This window comes from Leuciscus leuciscus, assembly GCF_965113295.1.
Source record: "Leuciscus leuciscus genome assembly, chromosome: 10".
Classification (NCBI taxonomy): Eukaryota; Metazoa; Chordata; class Actinopteri; order Cypriniformes; family Leuciscidae; genus Leuciscus; species Leuciscus leuciscus.
Window position 1 is genome coordinate 30,278,797 of NC_138734.1, and position 18,454 is coordinate 30,297,250.

General features: G+C 37.4%; 1 protein-coding gene across 24 annotated transcripts in view; it reads left to right on the plus strand.

The window, feature by feature from the left end:
- mical3a (microtubule associated monooxygenase, calponin and LIM domain containing 3a) overlaps positions 1-18,439 on the plus strand; it is a 92,492-nt gene extending 74,053 nt beyond the window's left edge. For 14 of the 24 annotated variants that reach the window (XM_082181725.1, XM_082181714.1, XM_082181736.1 and 11 more), the window contains 9 exons: positions 71-274; positions 1,062-1,112; positions 2,147-2,254; positions 2,371-2,464; positions 3,625-3,675; positions 4,625-4,675; positions 13,160-13,259; positions 15,208-15,281; positions 16,621-18,439. In XM_082181725.1, the coding sequence (XP_082037851.1) occupies positions 71-274; positions 1,062-1,112; positions 2,147-2,254; positions 2,371-2,464; positions 3,625-3,675; positions 4,625-4,675; positions 13,160-13,259; positions 15,208-15,281; positions 16,621-16,805 (918 nt within the window). In that variant the 3' untranslated portion in view covers positions 16,806-18,439. Of the gene's footprint in view, positions 1-70; positions 275-1,061; positions 1,113-2,146; positions 2,255-2,370; positions 2,465-3,624; positions 3,676-4,624; positions 4,676-7,894; positions 7,961-11,017; positions 11,044-13,159; positions 13,260-15,207; positions 15,282-16,620 lie in introns of those variants that run through there. The other 10 variants (XM_082181716.1, XM_082181730.1, XM_082181719.1 and 7 more) reach the window with 8 other exon arrangements.
- Positions 18,440-18,454: the final 15 nt, after the last annotated feature.

The window sequence follows — 18,454 nt, forward strand, 5'->3', positions numbered from 1 at the left end:
TTCTCATTTGAGTCTATTGTTTTCTTTCTGAAGCTTCTCGAATTTTAATGAAATTTTTTACTGTTCTCAGCGCCATGTGGACCTGTTTGACTTGGTGTCAGATTTGAAAAAAGAGACGATTAAAGATGAAAGATCCAAAGAAAAGGAAAAGGACAGGGCTATGGAAAAAGGACGAGTGACAGAAAAGGGCAAGAAAAGGTCAAAAGAGAGGGAGAGTGAGAAAAAGAGGGTGAAAATGAAGGATATGGAACAGGAGAAAGGAAAAGAGGAAGAGGTATTTCAGTGATTATGTATTGCATAATTGCACAACAACTACCGGTTTTCAGACAGAACACGAATGCAACACTATGCCAAAAAAAAAAAAAAAAAAAGAAAATATATATATTTTTTAAAACATAATTATAATTTTTTTTCTGCATTGTGTTTCATTCGAAACCTGTAAGAAATCGAGCATTCTTGTGCGTTTGTGTGAAGGTGAATAGAGAGAGACTTGAGCTAGATGTATAGAACAAGAAGTCATAGTGTTCACCAGAATTCATAGAATAAAAAGGCACTTTTAGAGTGCAGTGTTCATCTTTCTTAACTAGTCTAGTGGATATGAAACTGTTTCGTGTTTTTTATTCTGTTTAGTTAGTGGGGAGGGGGGGTAGTTGCTGATGTGCTCTTACCCTCTAGCAAATCTTTTAGAGTAATCTTGTAGTGCAAAAGGTCCAAAATTAACTTTTTACCACACCTGCCAATGTAAAACTTTTCGACCATTTAAAAAAATTTTTTTTACCAGTTTTGTTGGTTAATGTGATGAATATTTTACATACTGTCTGTGTTGCCACTTGAGGTTGTGGAGAAAAATGTTGGCTGGTAAATGTTAATTTTGGACCCTGAGTATAATTGTGTTGCACAAAACACAATCACATTAATTTGTACTTATGCACTCATCCCAATGTCCTTAAATGTTTCTGTGTTGTCGTAGAATCCTGATTTCATTTAATTGTACATTAACCCATCTAATCGCATAATTTTTGTTTTGTTTGTTTTCCTTTTTTCCAATTTATTTTTCTAAGTCTGTTTATGTACCTCATGCATTGGCGTTCAAGAGATCGTATGCCACAAAGGTAGTGTGTTCATTCATTCCCATTGGTCTACCTATTTTACGCATGTCGTATCACACCGTCATGCCTAACCCCTGTCTGTTATTGTTGGTCCAGAGATTGCTTTATTTTATTACTAACAGTTTTCTGCAGCATGGTGAAGGCTAAAGCACCCCCTTTCTGCTGGAGGATGTAACTGCATCACATGACATTCTCAAAAGGCTTTCTGGCTGTTTACCATTTTCTATACTGTGTACCTCACTGGTTCATATGCAACTCGTTTTTCTCATTGCATAGCTTTTACCTGACTTTCATGAAGCATCTCCAGAGTCAATGTTTTTTTTTTTGTTTTTTTTTTTGGTCTCTGTCTATCTTACACTTTGTTCTATCTTACACTTTGGCTCTGTGAAATTGTGATGAAATGCACAGACAACAAGAGCTTATGACATTAGTCATGGTACTGTCTGTTTTGTAAATGATGCATTTGTGTAACAAATCAAGATTTTAAATATCTTGTCTATCTAGTCTGCCAATTTAGAGCTTGAGTCAACTCTCCATTTTGTAATGTTTAGTACTGTTTTTTTTTTTTTACCCATAATTTGAAACTGTTTTTGCACTGATTCCAAGTATATTATAATATTTATTTAATTCACTGGATTTACAAAAAATGTGTGTTATATATATATCTATATATATATATATATATATAGATGTGTCATTTATTAGTTTATTTGCAGCAAAAAATCTATATTGTGATATATATTGAGGTATATACAGTAGCAATACTGTGATAAAAAGTAATATGTACTTGTACTGTGATATAAACTTTTGATTATACTGCCAAAATAGAGGTGCTTTAGAATTGTAAGTCAGAAGTATTTCAGCCTAGTAGTGGATTAGCTTTGACATTTTGCTCTGTTTTAGATTCTGCTGTAGTAATACATTACACAAACTCCTGCCATAGACATCCATGAGACACCAGACAAGGATCCTCCTTCCCCTGACCCGGATACAGGTTACAGAAAGCGCATGTTCTGACTTTTAATTTCCTTTTGCAGAAGACGTACACGGAGGAGGAACTCAACGCCAAGCTGACAAAAAGAGTACAAAAAGCTGCACGGAGGCAGGCCAAACAAGAGGAGCTCAAGAGGCTCCACAGAGCGCAGGTGAAAGCATATTAATGACTTTTTTGCATGAGTTTGTCAAAAAGTTGAATTTCAGCCATTAACATGCAGAATGATAGAGTGTGAAGTCAATCAGAAGCTGCTTTTTGATTCCTCAGATCATTCAGAGGCAACTGGAGCAGGTGGAAGAGAAACAGAGGCAGTTAGAGGAGAGAGGTGTCGCGGTGGAAAAGGCACTGCGAGGGGAAGCAGGTATTTCTCACTTTTCTTTTCTTTTTTTGATCAAAATGTTTCCTCAGATGCTCTGCTGAAGGGTTAAAGCCTCGGAGCAGATCTTCATAACTCATGCATTCTCTATGTAGCTATTCTTTGACCTTTTTGTCAGAGCGCTGCTTGCTGTTGTTACTAGCTTCAAGCTTCTAACTACAGTGCAGAAATTAAAAGTGAAATTGTGTTTGTGCATCCTTTGCCTTTTGATTAAAAGCCATTTCGTGAACTTGGGTTAGTATTCTGATGCACAGGATCCGCTTTTTTCATTTATACAAACCTTGCTAGAAGCTTGTATCTCATTACTAAATTTATTTCATTCTGTCAGGCTTGAGATATAACATTAGCATTTCATTCAGGGTTCCCGTGATTATGGAAAACCTGGAAATATCAGGGAATGTTACAACTGTGATTTCCAGGCTTGAAATAGGCCATAATAATTAATGAAACCTTGAAAAAGTCATAGACATTTTTGTAGTGAATATAATTTTCCCCCCTAGTCATGCTCAGCTCTAAATTATTTATTCGCCAAGATTGCTTTTTGAGCTCTCCAGCTGCAAGCATTTTATTTTTTGTCTTCTTGGACACATTTTTACATAAAAATTAAAATAAATCTGTTAATTCCAAGTGTTTCCTGACATACAAATGGAAATCTGCCCCAGCTACCTCTATAAAATATATATATATATATAAAAAAAACGTATTCACTTGAAAAGCCTTATATCAAATTACTACTAACATATCAAATATAGATATTGCAGAATTAATGTTTTGTCAGTCCCATGACCATTATTTTATGTGTTTTCTGCATTGAATTGCACATGACAAGGGGCTATCAAATACTTTCCATTCTATACGTGCTACAGTAACAGCTAAATGAATTGCTAGAATCTTTTTCATTATTGGATTCAAAGATAATTGTTTCCTTTTGCAAAATGTGAACAAATTATGTTAATAATTTTAAGTAACTCTAGCTTTAACATATTAAATTGTACAAAATGTATGGTTTGTGAAACAGTAGGATAGTTATAGGCAGTAGATCAAAATTTATGATTTTGCAATTATTGTTTCCTCTTTCTCCTGCTCCATCCCATCTTTTATATCTAGTGTTTCTTAATCTCTTTTTATCCTTTACTCTCTCTAAGGGTTGTATAAAGGTTCTAGTGTTAGTCCAAAACAGTGTAAGAGGCGCTCAGGTATCCATTGTGATAACTCTAATAGGTGTTGTAGTCATCCCAGCGTATCATGCCATCCTCATGCCAAGCATTGTCTCTCCTGGTCTCTCCTCATGAGTGTCTCAACTGCATGCCCAGTCAGTCCGATCATGCCAAGCATAGATTTGTGGGCCACCTCACTGGATGTGATCCACTATGAATGATGGAGGATGTAATCGTATTATAGGCTATTTCTTCAATTTGGAATCTATTCCGTTCTATTTTGTCAAACTTAAAACACCTTTTGGATATTGTCTTCTAAATGCTTTATATTCATGTTTTGTTGTTCAGGGTAACAAATGTTCACAAGCCGTAGTATAAAGGGTTAAAATGCTCGAGATGCATTGAATAACAAGTTTTCTCCCTCATATTATTCGGTTACTCTTTATTTTGATATTTCACTTTAGACATTCTACTAACTATAAGTAACTTTGCAACTACATGTTTACTAACTCTCATTAGAGTATTGGTAAACTGTTAGGTGTTGGTTTCGGGTTAGTAGAATAAGTTGACGTGTAGTTGCAAAGTTACTTATAGTTAGTAGAAAATCTAAAGCATTTTAATCCTTTATACTACAGATAATGTGTATGGCTTGTGAACATCGAAATAGTGTTACCATTGACTCTGGCAGGAATAAAAAAAATAAATAAAGCTGTTTTAGATGTGGAAACATACTCGCACTCCAGAGTCTGTGTTTCCCTTGTGGCGGAACACAGCAGTGCAACAAATCTATGTGCCCATTTACCATTACGGGACATGCGATATAAATGCAATTAACTACATTTGTTTACATGCCAAATAACAAGTTGGGGTAAATGTATATTCGGCATACCTTGCTGCGTGTGTGTTTGTGTGCAACACATGCATGACTTGAAGCTACTGGCTGTGCCTGTGTGTGCAGTAACATGTTTCTAATATATCCTTATTGTAGACTATTGGGGAGAGTCTAATTACAGTGAGATCCTGGATTTGCATCTGGGCGGTATGTATTTCAAATCTGTTGCTTGAAATGGACTAACAACTAACGCCCTCTCTTTTCCCCCTGTACTTACTGAAGCCTGTCTTCTCTTATTTACCCCCTTCCACCTAAATTCTCTCACATTTGCCCCTGCAATTTCTAATATTAATTATATATAATTTATATATATTATGAAATGTCTATGCTTGTATGTAGTATGTATTGTATGTATATATATAATGTATTATATAAAAATATTATCTAATTTTTTTTTTTTTTATGATTACAATTAAATTTTTTAATTGTAAACACAAACATTTTATATAATAATTTAATATATTTGTGTATTATTCAAATCTGAGGAAACAAAACACAATTTTTTCCCACATAGCATTGGCATTCAATTTGCTTTTTTGTTTTGATCTTAGTTTGCAAACTAAAAATGTTCCACTAATATGTAGCGAACAAATCCAAAATGCTTAAGCAAACAGATGTAGCTAGCTTGAAATCCTGACTAAGCCCCTCCCCTCTAGCCTTTTGTAGAGCCAATCCCTGTCTGCTTTACTCGCCAACATATTTTCCTCCCATACCTGCTCAGTTGCATAAGGGGCCCCGGACCCCGAAAGATCCCAGTGTTTGTACCTCATTGCGATTGATTCCATCATGTGTGGTGCGTCTTCACTGTATTCCCAAACCTTGCATCTCATACTGTGGATCTATTGTGTGCTTGAGTGTATTGTCTTCCGTTTCATTGATCACACTGTGAAGTTACAGGCAAGCCATGCTGAAATCACACACGCAGGCAAGAGATAGCGTGGTTATGGTGAATAAATTACCCATTGTTTTCAAAGGACATTGAGGCATTGTTTAACCATCTTATGAATCTTTTTCAATGCAACAAGGTGTTTCTTAAACATAGCATGCCAATAAGTTCTTGAAAGGCATCTTATTATTTTAGGTGTTAGGTTATGGGTCTTTACATATGCTAAAAGTATTTATCAACAATCGTTTAATTAGGAAACTAAGGTAAGTACAACATATCCACATTTTATAAATGTTCTGGTAAACTGGCTCAAGATGATGGAAAAGCTTTTGAAATCCAAAAACGAGTTAAACTTGCTAAAGTTCGTTAGATTTCTGTTTCGGAATTGTAATGCTGCAACCCCATACTTGCTGCTTGTGGCTACATTTATTTTTGTTTTATTAACAGTTGCACAGAGATTAAGTGGCTAACATGTGAGCTGTGCACTTGGATTGATTTGTCCTGTAAAAGTGAGTTTTTCTCATCACAATCTAGTTGGTGGCAGACCTGCTAACAGTTGGTGGATTTCTCGTAATCCTACTGTAGCTCAAAACGGCTTTCTGAGGCCTAAAGCCTGGAACACACCAAGCCGACGGTCAGCCGTCGGGCTGTTTTTCTGCGTCGTTTTCTCAGTGTGTTCCGCACAGTTGGCAGAAATTGTTCTAATGTTACGTCATCTTACCTGAGTGTTCCTTGGCGAATATTTCAATATTAACACGAGCGGAGTGGAATAAAGAAAGTGTTTAGCGGGATTGATATTCAAAACGGTAAGCACACACTGCTTTGTTTATGGTTGTGTATCTGCAGCCTGCAGCGTCGGTTTGCCTTTTTGAATAACGAATATAGACGAATATATCTGCAGAAATAGACAGTTGTCTCATTCACACGCAGGCGCAGAACGCGCATTCTAGCTGACAGTCGGCTGTAGTTCTCTCGGTGTGTTCAAGTGCAGCTTTTTACCCCAACGCGAGGCGACGACACAGTCGGCTTTCATCAGCGCTAGTTCGTCGGCGTCAGCGTGGTGTGTTCCAGGCTTGAGACGTCTCTTGGCTGGAACACTTGCTCGTCATTTCCAAAACAAGTTGTCCCCATTTTGCAACCAATTAAAAACTTCAGAAAGACGTTTTGGATTTCTGTGTAACTTTGCATCAGTGTGCGTTTGTTTATGGCCTGGTTCCCGCGGGTTGTTTTCATGCATGTCTGCATAAGAATGACAGCTTGTTGCTTTTCATGGATAATTAGTTCCCCAATTCTTCCCATAACTGCAGAGGAAGAGCCAGTGATATGAGATGATGAGGTTTAATTAAGAGTGCTCATTGCATGTTAGATTTAAACATCCTTTCAGTGAAAAAAAAAAATTTTTAATGTCTATTTATTTACACAGTGTTGATGAGGTTGGAATATAGAGGATAGGAATGTAGAATAGGCAGCTAAGGAAAAAAAATAAAAATCTCCTCAGCCTTCACATAAGACAAGGTTGTATTAGTGCTGATTAGTTTTACCCGCTTCTGAATGCAGACAATGTCGCAGTCTGGCTTTCAAGGATTGCGCTGACAAACTCCTTTCTGATAGTCCCTTGTTGTGAACTGCCCAGCATCCGTCATCCAATTGTTTCAGCATTTTAAAAACCATTCTGTCACCCTGGCATGGCAGAGCACAAAGAATTGTACAAGTATCTGCCTTTTCATTTTCTCCCATGCATCATTGGCAAAATCCTTAACTCAGGTGCCAGTCATTCTTCTCAAGTTCATTTGATGCTTTTTTTTTTTTGGTCTAGATCTCTTCTTCCTCTCGTGGCTGGATTGACACCTGCTGTATAGATTGCTGATTTCCACATCAGTCGTAGTGTGAGGATTGAGAAATATATTTTGCACCCTGACAGAATGGGAACATCCCCTAAGATGATATAATAATTCCACCTTAGGTCTTAAAATCCAAGTTGTTCAGGAGACCAACAGCTGCGTACTGTACTTCTTTGATGAAGCCTATGCAGATATTAGTTTTGCTCTTGAGTCACCACTCATTTGCCCTCAGTAGTGCACAAAAGGAGAAGTTCAAAGAGAAGCAATATTTCACCTCTCTTTCTCAGTTCATTCATGTTTGCGCTCTGTCCCGTGTCATTTCCTCCCACTGTCATATCACACTGCTGCTTTTAGTTTCTCCCCAGAGTTCTTTCTCTTTTTGATTTCGCTCCTCACTTTTTTCTCTTCCACATCTCTTTCTTTCTCTCCTCTTTCTTGACTTCACTCTTCTGGTCACCTTCGTCTCTCTCTCTCTCTCTCTCTCTCTCTCTCTCTCTCGCTCGCTCTCTCTCTCTCTCTCTCTCTCTCTCTCTCTCTCTCTCTCTCTCTCTCTCTCTCTCTCTCTCTCTCTCTCTCTCTCTCTCTCTCTCTCTCTCTCTCTCTCTCTCTCTCTCTCATTCTTTTCCTGTGTTGTGGAAGTTGAGCCCTATGTCTGGACCCCTCGCCGAAGAGCCCTGTACCTCTGCCCCTGCTGTGCCCCTAAAGGTAACGTAAACCCCGTCATGTTTGCCACCGGCCAGCTGTGTTTTCATAACAACCTGGCCAGCGGCGTTACTTTGACAACCCACTGGACCTGTGGAGTATTGCTTTTGCCCTCCGACTACAAAGTCTACTTCTCCCCGCTGCCCGTGTGTGTCCAGGCTTAGTGGATTTCCCCCAGCAGATTGCGTCAATGCTTCTGATGTTCACATTTGTAACAGTAGTAGGGCTGGACGATATTTTTCAAAGTTTTACCAAATAGCAATAGTTGCCAAGTAGATTCAAAATATTTTAAGCAAGAAGTAAAATCTTAATTTTATTTATATGCACCAACATAATAAACGGAGACCGTTGCACCAGCTGTGTGTAAATTGGCACTAATTTACAACTTGTGCACCACTAAATAGTTTTGCATTGCACCATTAAACTTAGTTGAAGCGTAACTCTGCGTATGAACTAAATATTTACAGAAGCATCCTATCAGGAGTAAAGGTTGGAATAAAATAGCAGACTGACTGAACTGCATCAATAAGCTCTTGTTTTACCTGACAGACTTCAATTATTTAGACTCATGATAACGCTGACATTTACACTTGCTTACATTTTAAGAGAGAGAACATTGTGAAAAGGTTACTTTGTTAGCGGCTCTTCAACCCGAACCCATCCTTAATAGTGTGGCGCTGTGTTGTGCATGTCATATAAAATCAGTCATAATCAATAAATGTAATTTATAATTTATTGAAGGAATGCATGAATATTATGCATTACATTTTAAAACTTGTAATGTGCCATGTAAAGATTGCTCTGATAAGTTAACCCAAATAATCTGTTGAATCAGTGTTTAAATCGGGCAATTTGAAAGAACTGATTCAGGTGAATGAATCAAACTTGACCACACTATCCGCATTTTTGTTACAGAGGTTTAGATGTCAATAAAATTCTAGATCAGCAAAAAATACTAAACATGTGGTAAATGTTTGGTATATCGCCCAGCCCTCTGCAGAAGCAACAGAAGTTAAAGCTACATTTTGGGTTTTCTTTATTAATCAAGATTCTACTTTTGTTTGACCTTACTTTAGACATTATAAAGAGGATGAATATAGCATGAAATATGTTTCTAATTAGTACGTTAGAGCCGACCTGATATGATATGATGACAGGTCATTAGTGTATATTTTGGGGGACACTGCTCTGCTGACTTTAAGTGTGAATTTAAATAACAGCATGATTGTCATTTGCTCTTACCGAGTTCTAAAACTGTCAAATACGTGTCCCAACCACACAGCTCTTTTATAGAGCTGTATCATGGTAATCCATAGACTATATTCACTGTGTGTTCATGAGTTTCCATAACACTGATGATTTGCTGTGAAGGATAGCATGTGTAAGGGGAACACAACAGGAAAGTGAGGTCTCCAAACCTGGTAGTTTTTCTGATGTCTTTGTCATACCATTACGCTCAAATTTAAAGTCAACATGAAATCAAAATTTCTCTTCTTTTTTTATTTTTTATTACAGACTCCTGGTCTTATTATGAACATTATTCCAACGAAAAAGGTTTGCCTTGCAGGGTTGCCCACGGGCCATTAAAAAGTCTTAAAAGTCTGAAATTAGAGTCTCCTAAGTCTTAAATCTTTAAGTCTTAAATATTTGTATTTTTTTCTGCTTGGCATTACAATTAAGGGTGACCTGATTGAAAAATATATGTTTTTAGGCTGTGTAGCACCAAATCTTTGGTAGTAGCCTACCCAGTGTTACACGTGTCTTTTTTTTATGTAGTATGTCACAGTGTGTTCTTTATCTGAGATGAGTCAGGGAGGGTGAGTCACTTGGGAGAAGAGAGCGGGCAAATTCGAGCAAAATGAGAGAGTGCAAATTTAACACTCGAGATGTTTATGACAGCAATGAAGCCGAACAATTTATGCCACAAGACGTTTAAATTAGGTACCAGGGGAATGAAAGCTAATTTATATTTTTAATAGAATGTACTTTTAGAATACTTTTTACTATTTACAACATTGCTTGTGCGCTGCCTTAAAGAGGCAGCCGCTCTCTGATGTAAACAAGCCCAACATGGAGGAGAAACACTGAATGAAAATGCATATTCACTCTCTTACAGTAGATGGAGCTTAAGGAACAGCAGAAATGCAGCCATAACCCCGCAAATAAAGCAGGCTGTGCTACTTTCTATTTCTGAACAGTAGGCTATTTAAATGTTTCACCCAGCCATTCAGTCATTTGACATGTCATTTTAACAGTCACATTAACAGTCACATTACATCCGGTTATGCATGTTAGATTTGAACTTTTACTAAGCACTGTTTTTTAAGATGTTACATGTCATGTGTTTACTATTTTTATATTTTTAGTATGGGTTACTGAGTTAAGTACTGTTTAAATAATACTATGTATTTTGAGAATGGGTAAGTTTGTTCTGTATGTGCGTACAGTATTCATTTTCATTTGTTCAGGTCTTAAGTACTCTTACATTTTTTTTTTTTTTTTTAAAGTGCAGCAGCCCTGCCTTGGTAGTCTTGCATCTAAATGTATTAAATTAATTAAAATGTATGTTTTTTTTTTCTTTTTCGTATAGCATGATAGAGGCCACTATGTTGAGAAAAATAATATTCGTTTTTGGCTACGTTTGGCTAGTTATTCATTAATGAAAAAAAAAAAAAAAAAAACGACATCAGCTAATGCTTTAATAAAAATGTTAAATTTTTTTGTGTTGATTTTATTGCTGGTTAACATAGTAGCAATAATGTAATAGTAGTAGTAATAATACTAAATATACTTTTAATAAAGTATGATTTATATGACTTAATGAGTTTAAATATCACAATATAGAATTACAATGGTTTTGAATGAGATTTTATCTTTCATGTTGACTTTAAATGCAGTAGCACAACATACAAATGTTCGGCAACATTGTGGTGTGTCTGTCGGTTTGTAATCTGCTGTGTGTAACTATGCCTGTGTATAACAGTGCCCTTTTGGCACGACGTTAGCGTGGTTGTTATACGACTAATTGTGGTTCTTCTTTCTCTGTTCCTTTTGGGAAAGCATGGGGCTGAGTGTGGGGGAGGCCACTCACAGTGCGTCCCACTGGATAAGTTTAGCCTCCCTGTCCTCTGTTGTCCCTGTCTCTCACTGTTTTTGTGTCTGAGGACCTCTACTTTGCCTCTGTGTGTTTAAAACAGCCAAGGCCAGCAACCGCGAGCACAGCCATTCGATTTATGTGTGTACTGTCTTTTTTACTTTTATGTTGCTAGAGCCGCCTCTCCGTCAGCTAAGTACGTCATGCTGCATCCAGGTTTACCATGCGATGGCTCATCTCAGTGCTTGGCTTCACTTGTGTGTTTATGTGTGTGTAGGGATGGGAGACAGGGTATTCATAGACATCTGGGACTACTAGCATGGGCTGACATGCACAGTTGTTCCCATATACAGTCGGTGACAGTATTCTGCATTGATCATGGACTTCAGCGCATACCATGAGGCTTTTTTTTTTTTTACCTCATGCAGTCTAACGTCTAAATGCAGTGCATGTAAAGAATATTGAGTCATGAGCCTGACCCAGAGCACTTTTTAAAGGAATGTTCCAGGTTCAATACAAGCTTAATTGGCAGCCTTTTGCTGCATAATGCCTATTACCACCTTTTTTGTTTTCATAACATGCAGAAATTGTGGTTGTGGTAAGTCACTTATAATGGAAATAAATGAATGAAATGAAAATTGAAATTGAAATTGAAATGCACACTGTTTCAAAACCATAAGTCATAACCATGTTGTGTAGAATATATCCCAGTATAATATGTGATGCATAACCTTTTATATAGAGAAAAATCTAACTTTAGTCAGCCTTATTATTAAATTTTTATATATCAATATTATTCAGGATTCTTTGGGCCCTATTTTAACGATCTGAAACGCAAGCATCAAACGCGAAACGCAAGTAACTTTGTGGGCGGCTCTTGGGCGCTGTTGCTATTATAACGGCGGGATAAATGACTCTTGCGCCCGACGCAAATCTAAAATGGGTTGGTCTGAAGTAGCTACATTACTCATAGGTGTGGTTTGGGCGAAACGTGCCATAAACCTTTTCAGAGCGTCATCTCACATTCCCTTTAAAAGCAGGCACGCTTGTTCCATGGCGGTTTGCTATTATAACGGCGGATTTGCCAGGCGCACGCCAGGAGCGGTTCACAGCCGAGGAGACCGACGTTCTCGTCAGGGCCGTAAAAGACAGAGAAGTGACATTGTATGGGGATGGGAGAAACCCACCCAAATTAGCTTCGGTTAAACAGGCGTATAATAATTTGAGTAAATGTGTAAGCTAAATTTATGTCTATTTTTTCACACCTTCATGAATATTTTTCCTTGTAATTATGTATGGTTTGCAAAAATGGGAACTGCTGAGTCTGTGTAGATGAGAGAAGCAAAGTGTATGCGTGTTGTGCACACGCTACATTATGACCAAGCATGTGCCCTTAAAATAGCATTTGAATAATGCGCCACTGACTTTAGACTAGGTTTTTCCTGGTCTGTGGCGGAATTGTTTTCTGAAACTGCAAAATAGCACCAGGGAACGTTTGCGCCAGAACACGCCTCCTCTTTTCGCTGAACCGCCCTCTTTGAAAAGTCTCTGTTCCAAACTTGTATTAAAACTGGGACATTTCTTTATGATATGCCATATTTATTGCCCTGATATTGGGCTAAAATGGTGTCAAATTGGATAACTTTTGGAGAAAACCTCCTTGGAGCAAGCTACGGACCCAGAAAGGTAAAGTTAAGATGAATTTAGATGTTCATTCTTTTTGACATATACCTGTGACATTGCCTTATATTATTGGGTAGCTTTCACACTTTAAAAAGATATTCCTAAAAAAAAAAAAAAAAGGTTTTAAAGTTTAAAGCAATATCCACTGCCTTGAAAAAGACCAAATGCCTCAGAAGTCCAGTCTGATCAGCATTGATCATGAAATGCTGTCCAATCAGAAGTCGCACCTCCACGCCATCCTCTGTGAACCCCGGCAGCCTCGACCTCATCATGGTCTTCCACATTCCCACCCTATTCTTGCCCTGACAAAGACATCCTGGCTTGGCTGTCATCGCATTTGCTGTGTGGGTGTCTGTGTCAGGTCTGTGTGCCAGTGGGTGGTTAACTGCCAGGTTCCTCATGCTTCTCCAATGTGCTTCTTGCAGGAATGGGTAAAAAGGACGATCCAAAGCTGATGCAGGAATGGTTTAAACTGGTCCAGGAGAAGAATGCCTTGGTGCGCTATGAATCGGAGCTGATGATATTGTGAGTAGACACTCAGATTAAGCTTCTGTCCTGTTGCTTGCGTTTCATGCAGACCTCTGTAGATGGCACACATTAATGCTCGAGTGGAGTCGGAGCCACATTAAGAATGTTTTTCGAACCATGTAAAAATTTTACTGTATAAAATATATTAGAGCTTGTGTTTATTAAAACAATAAAAATACAATATAAAAATAAAAACATGTATGTTAATGAATGGAAATCTTATTGTTTTGAAATGTAAAATGAGCATATTCAAGTGTATTGTCTAGAGTCTGGATGTTTTTATTCATTGTACTAAAGGAACCAATTTCTAAACATGAACAACTGATGATCTCTAACAGGCAGATATGCTGTAGGGAACGGCATGGTGCTAAAAGATTTTGCTAGATGCTTTTATTATATTCTGTTTTGTTCTATTTACATTTGTGTGAATACAAGGTGCAATTACATGGTGACAGTGCCTCGAATGCAATCAACTGTGCATGTGTTTGTAAAGAGGAGCACCAAATGCATTCAGGCAAAATAACAGTTTAGTCAACAAAACCCAAATTACAAAGGGACAGTTTCATCAAGAAAAAACAGTTTGATGCTTCTCAATGAGAAGAGGGTCTTAATAGTTTTGCAGTTTTAGGCTGTATCGCATTAGTCACTGGTCAGTATTGTATGCATATATATGTATGCATGTATATAATTGTGCATGCTTTTTTCTACTATTTCTACATTTACATTTTCTAAATGTAGAAATGCTCATTTCAGTTTATCATTGAAACACTGAGAATGAATATCCAAATCTTTTTTTTTTTCTGTGCACTATAATTTGTGATGTCTTATTTCATTTGTAGCATTTAAATCGTTTGATTTAAAATTGATATATTACTTTTAAAGGGATAGTTCACTTTGAAATTAATTTTTGGTATGTTTTAGCTTACCTCAAGGGCATCCAAGATGTAGGTGTCTTTTTTTCCACAGTAGTTTCAATCTTGATATTTTTAGGTCAAACCGTTCTTGTCTGTCAGTCATATAATGCAGGTCGATGGTCACCACTTCAAAGAGCATGCACAGAGTTCAAATTAAAACAATTCCCCGTCGTCCAAATTAAACAATTCCCCATCGTAAGTACACATTGATGGCCTAAGACACGAAACAAGCGGTTTGTGTGAGAAAACGAACAGTATTTATATCGTTTTTATCTCTTATACACAGCCATGTCCAAGTGATCTGATCTGACGTGTACGCAGACTGGTGCATAGATATATACACACTAGATGTTCGTTTTCTCACACAAACCGCTCGTTTCGTGTCTTAGGCCATCAATGTGTACTTACGATGGGGAATTGTTTAATTTGGACGACGGGGAATTGTTTTAATTTGGACTCTGTGCATGCTCTTTGAGGTGGTGCCCATAGACCTGCATTATATGACTGACAGACAAGAACGGTTTGACCTAAAAATATCAAAATTTAAACTACTGCGGAAAAAAAGACACCTACATCTTGGATGCCCTTGAGGTAAGCTAAAACATACCAGAAATTAATTTCAAAGTGAACTATCCCTTTAATTTATTTAGACAAACTAGCATACAATTTTAGAAATGACAATTTAGCAACCATAATATGAATATAATTACTGGCCGGTATTTTAATAACAGTGTAAGAAGTTTAATACCAGAAACAACTCATCGTCCAGATAAAAGAAGATTTTAACTTTCGCATGTTCTTCTCAAAGTACTCTGCTTAAAGGGTGCATCTGCTCATCTAAAACCTTGTGTTTGTGTGGATATTACGGTGCTTTAATGGCAGATGGTTTCTTGATGTCCATGTGGGGCATCAAAGAATCCAATATCTTTGAACATCAAAGATTTTTCAAAGTACCTTATAAAAACTCTATAGCTGAACAGTCATTTGCCCTCTTCTCCTATTTAATTCTACTCCATCCTTTCTCTCTGCAGTGCTCGTGAGCTGGAGTTGGAAGACAGACAGAGTCGACTGCAACAGGAACTACGAGAACGCATGGCAGTAGATGGTACTTTGCTCTCCAGTAACAAAATGATATGCATTACACAGCCCTGCATCTTGAAGAAATATTTCTGATGATTTGCAAAAAAGGCCTAAAGTTACCTAATTTGACAATGTGGAGTTCAGCTTTAATGCACTTATCTAATGTCAAAAGTTTGACAAAAAGAAATATTCAAAATGTATCATTTAACTTAAAATCTGCAAAGGAGTGGAAAAATATGTTAAACTACGCCATTTCACAAAATCTTTCATTTTCTGTTTGGATGTAGTAAAACACCCACAGATGTAGCAGAAAGCATCTGATCATGTTTGCATTTTCTTCTGTTACTGGCCAGAATTCGGATGAGGCATACAATGTCATATATGTGAAAATCAGCTGAGTATTGAACAAATAGTTGTAACCTGGCTTAGAGGAAGATAGGAATCATGTGTTTGTGGCAGTTTTTCTGGTGATTATGGGATGATATAAGACTTGTTCACCTTAAGGCCCCGAAATACTCATGGCAAAGTTTTTTCGTTCTTCGTTTTGGGGTAAAACGAAGTTCGAAATACGTGAGCAGCGATATACTGTTACCGAACATCTGACGCCGCCCACACTGCTGAGAGTGACGGTTAGATATAACAAAACAAACACAACAAAATTGAGAAAACGGCAAGCATTTTTGAATAAGAAAAGCATTGATCATATCAATGTGAATGTTTGCACGAGCTCTGCAATTCAGCACTCTAGTAAGTCACATCACGTGTATGTGTGTGTATAGTATATATATATATAGCATTTTATACAATAGATTGCTTAAAATCAAGCAGCTTTAACCGTATTAAACATTAAAAACAGTGTCGTTTCATCAGAAGTACAACTTTAATTTTCTACTATAAAGCAGCTCCTCCAGTGTGTTCATGTTTTCACTCACGGACGTCTGATCGCAACAGACTCTTGAGGAGAAATGAACTGGAAAAGATTTCCATGTGAAAGAAGGCAGAGCCTCCACGCACACACCTACCTATTATGTAATCATAGAACAAAGGTGTTTACCAGCCGAAGCAAACTTTTCCGGAAAGGATTGTTCTGATTGTTCTGGCCTGATTGTTCGAAATTACATCCCATCAGTTCGTTTTTCGATTTCGCTTGAAGTATATCAAAGCCTTTACAAATGGTTGTTGAAAATAGCAATGCTATACGCACATATTTGTAAAAATGTGTGACGTACTAGAGCAAAACAGACTATTTTTGGAATCAGCACACCAAAGTTATTTAGTAACAAGTATTGAATTTCATTCAGCAAATTTGATGTAGGGTGGTGTTATTTTTAAATGAACTAAAATCAGTGTTTCACCCTCTACAGACCATCTGAAGACCGAGGAAGAGCTGGCGGAGGAGAAGCAGATTCTGAATGAGATGTTAGAGGTCGTCGAGCAAAGAGATTCTCTGGTGGCCCTGTTGGAGGAGCAGAGACTTAGGGAGAAAGAGGAGGATAAAGACCTGGAGTCGGTGATGCTCTCCAAGGGATTCAGCCTCAACTGGGCTTAGCATAACAACGATGACATGGTTCTGACCGCCAGCGTTTCCCGGTTCCACCGCAGGGAATGTAAAAAATTGCAGAAAGATTTGGTCTGTCTCCCACCTCGTTTTTTTGGGCATGTCAACACAACGTTTACAAATCCACTCACGAGCACGATAATGATGTTTACGAGTTCTCCTGGCACGACTCAGGGCGTTTTGTCCCTCGGCATCCAAGGCATTGGTTCCATCCAAGACGTTCTCTCAGTCAGAAAGAGAGAATGAATCAATTTGGGGATTTATTTATTTTTTTTTTGGTCTTGAAAGGTGACATATCAATCCTGCTGATGTTGAGGAAGTCTGAGACTAATGATCCTACATAAAGCCAGTCTTGTTTTTCCCAGAATGTCTGGTCAATCAACTGTTACGTTTTCAGCGACGACAGGTGTTTGGACTTGATGCATTTTCTATCTTGACTACTGACTGAAAAAGTTCAGCTGTTTCTTTGCAATCGCACTCCTCTCCTGTTTAATATAACGCACTATAAGCATCAGACCTCTATTCAACAGATGAATGAAGTCTTGTGTTGTTCACAAATAAGCATGTGATGGACTTCTGTAATTGTCACAGAACACCCTCAGCGACCGGCACATGTTGTGTTTGTAGCATTGACAATTGTAAAATTTCGTCAGTAGCCACCTGATATAGATATTGGTGGACGCTAGGAGCGAAAAGTTCTTTGTTACATACTTCACTGATGTTGGTTTCCATTTGTCTTGAGTGGTGTTACCACACATATATCCTAAACACAGTTTACAATCATTTATCATCCATGAATATCTGATATTTGTACTATAGTTTACATAAAGCAGTGGAGTATATATTAGTATATAAACTTCCTCAATGCAGATAGTTCACAAGAACACATATACACAATATACATTGACATACAATCAAATGCATTATGCATTTTGTTGGTTGGTCAGTGGTTTCAGGAACAGTTAACAGTTAAGCTTTTCTGACTTTATTTAGTATCAAATCAGATTGAGATTGTGCCCATATTCACATTTAATTATCTGGCACCAAGGTTTGGTGTTGTATTTTCCACTTTCTCCAGGTTTGGAGCTACATGCCTTTTTTAACTTTTCATGCAACGGCTCCTCACATCCACAGAGTTTACTTATGTTTGCAGAGTGTTTTATTTATAGTTGTCTTTGTAAAATGTTTATATCACATGAAAACGTTTCAGCACTGCTGACCGACACCAGTGCTGATTAACTGCAGGAGCTCGTAGTCAAGCTTGATTTGGAACAGGAAACATCGATATTGCAAAATGAACATGCCTTTTTTTTTTCTAAGTGTACATTTCATTTTAGTCACTGTTGAGCTGTATAGATGGGCACAGATTTTGTTTGTTTGTTTGACTTGTGAGTACAGATAACTGTGAATGAAAACACGTGGTCAACGATAGTTATTTAGACTGTAAAATGTTTGACAGATTTTATGGTATTTATTAACGTGTGAAAAAATGTATTATATGTAAAGTAAATCAATCCTAATTTTAAAAAAATATGTTGGGTCTTAAAATGCTTTATGTTGCTAATTTGCATATAGAGTGTTGAATGTATGCAGAGGCAATAAACAATGCAGTTGTTAAAAATGAAGACTGTTTGCATATT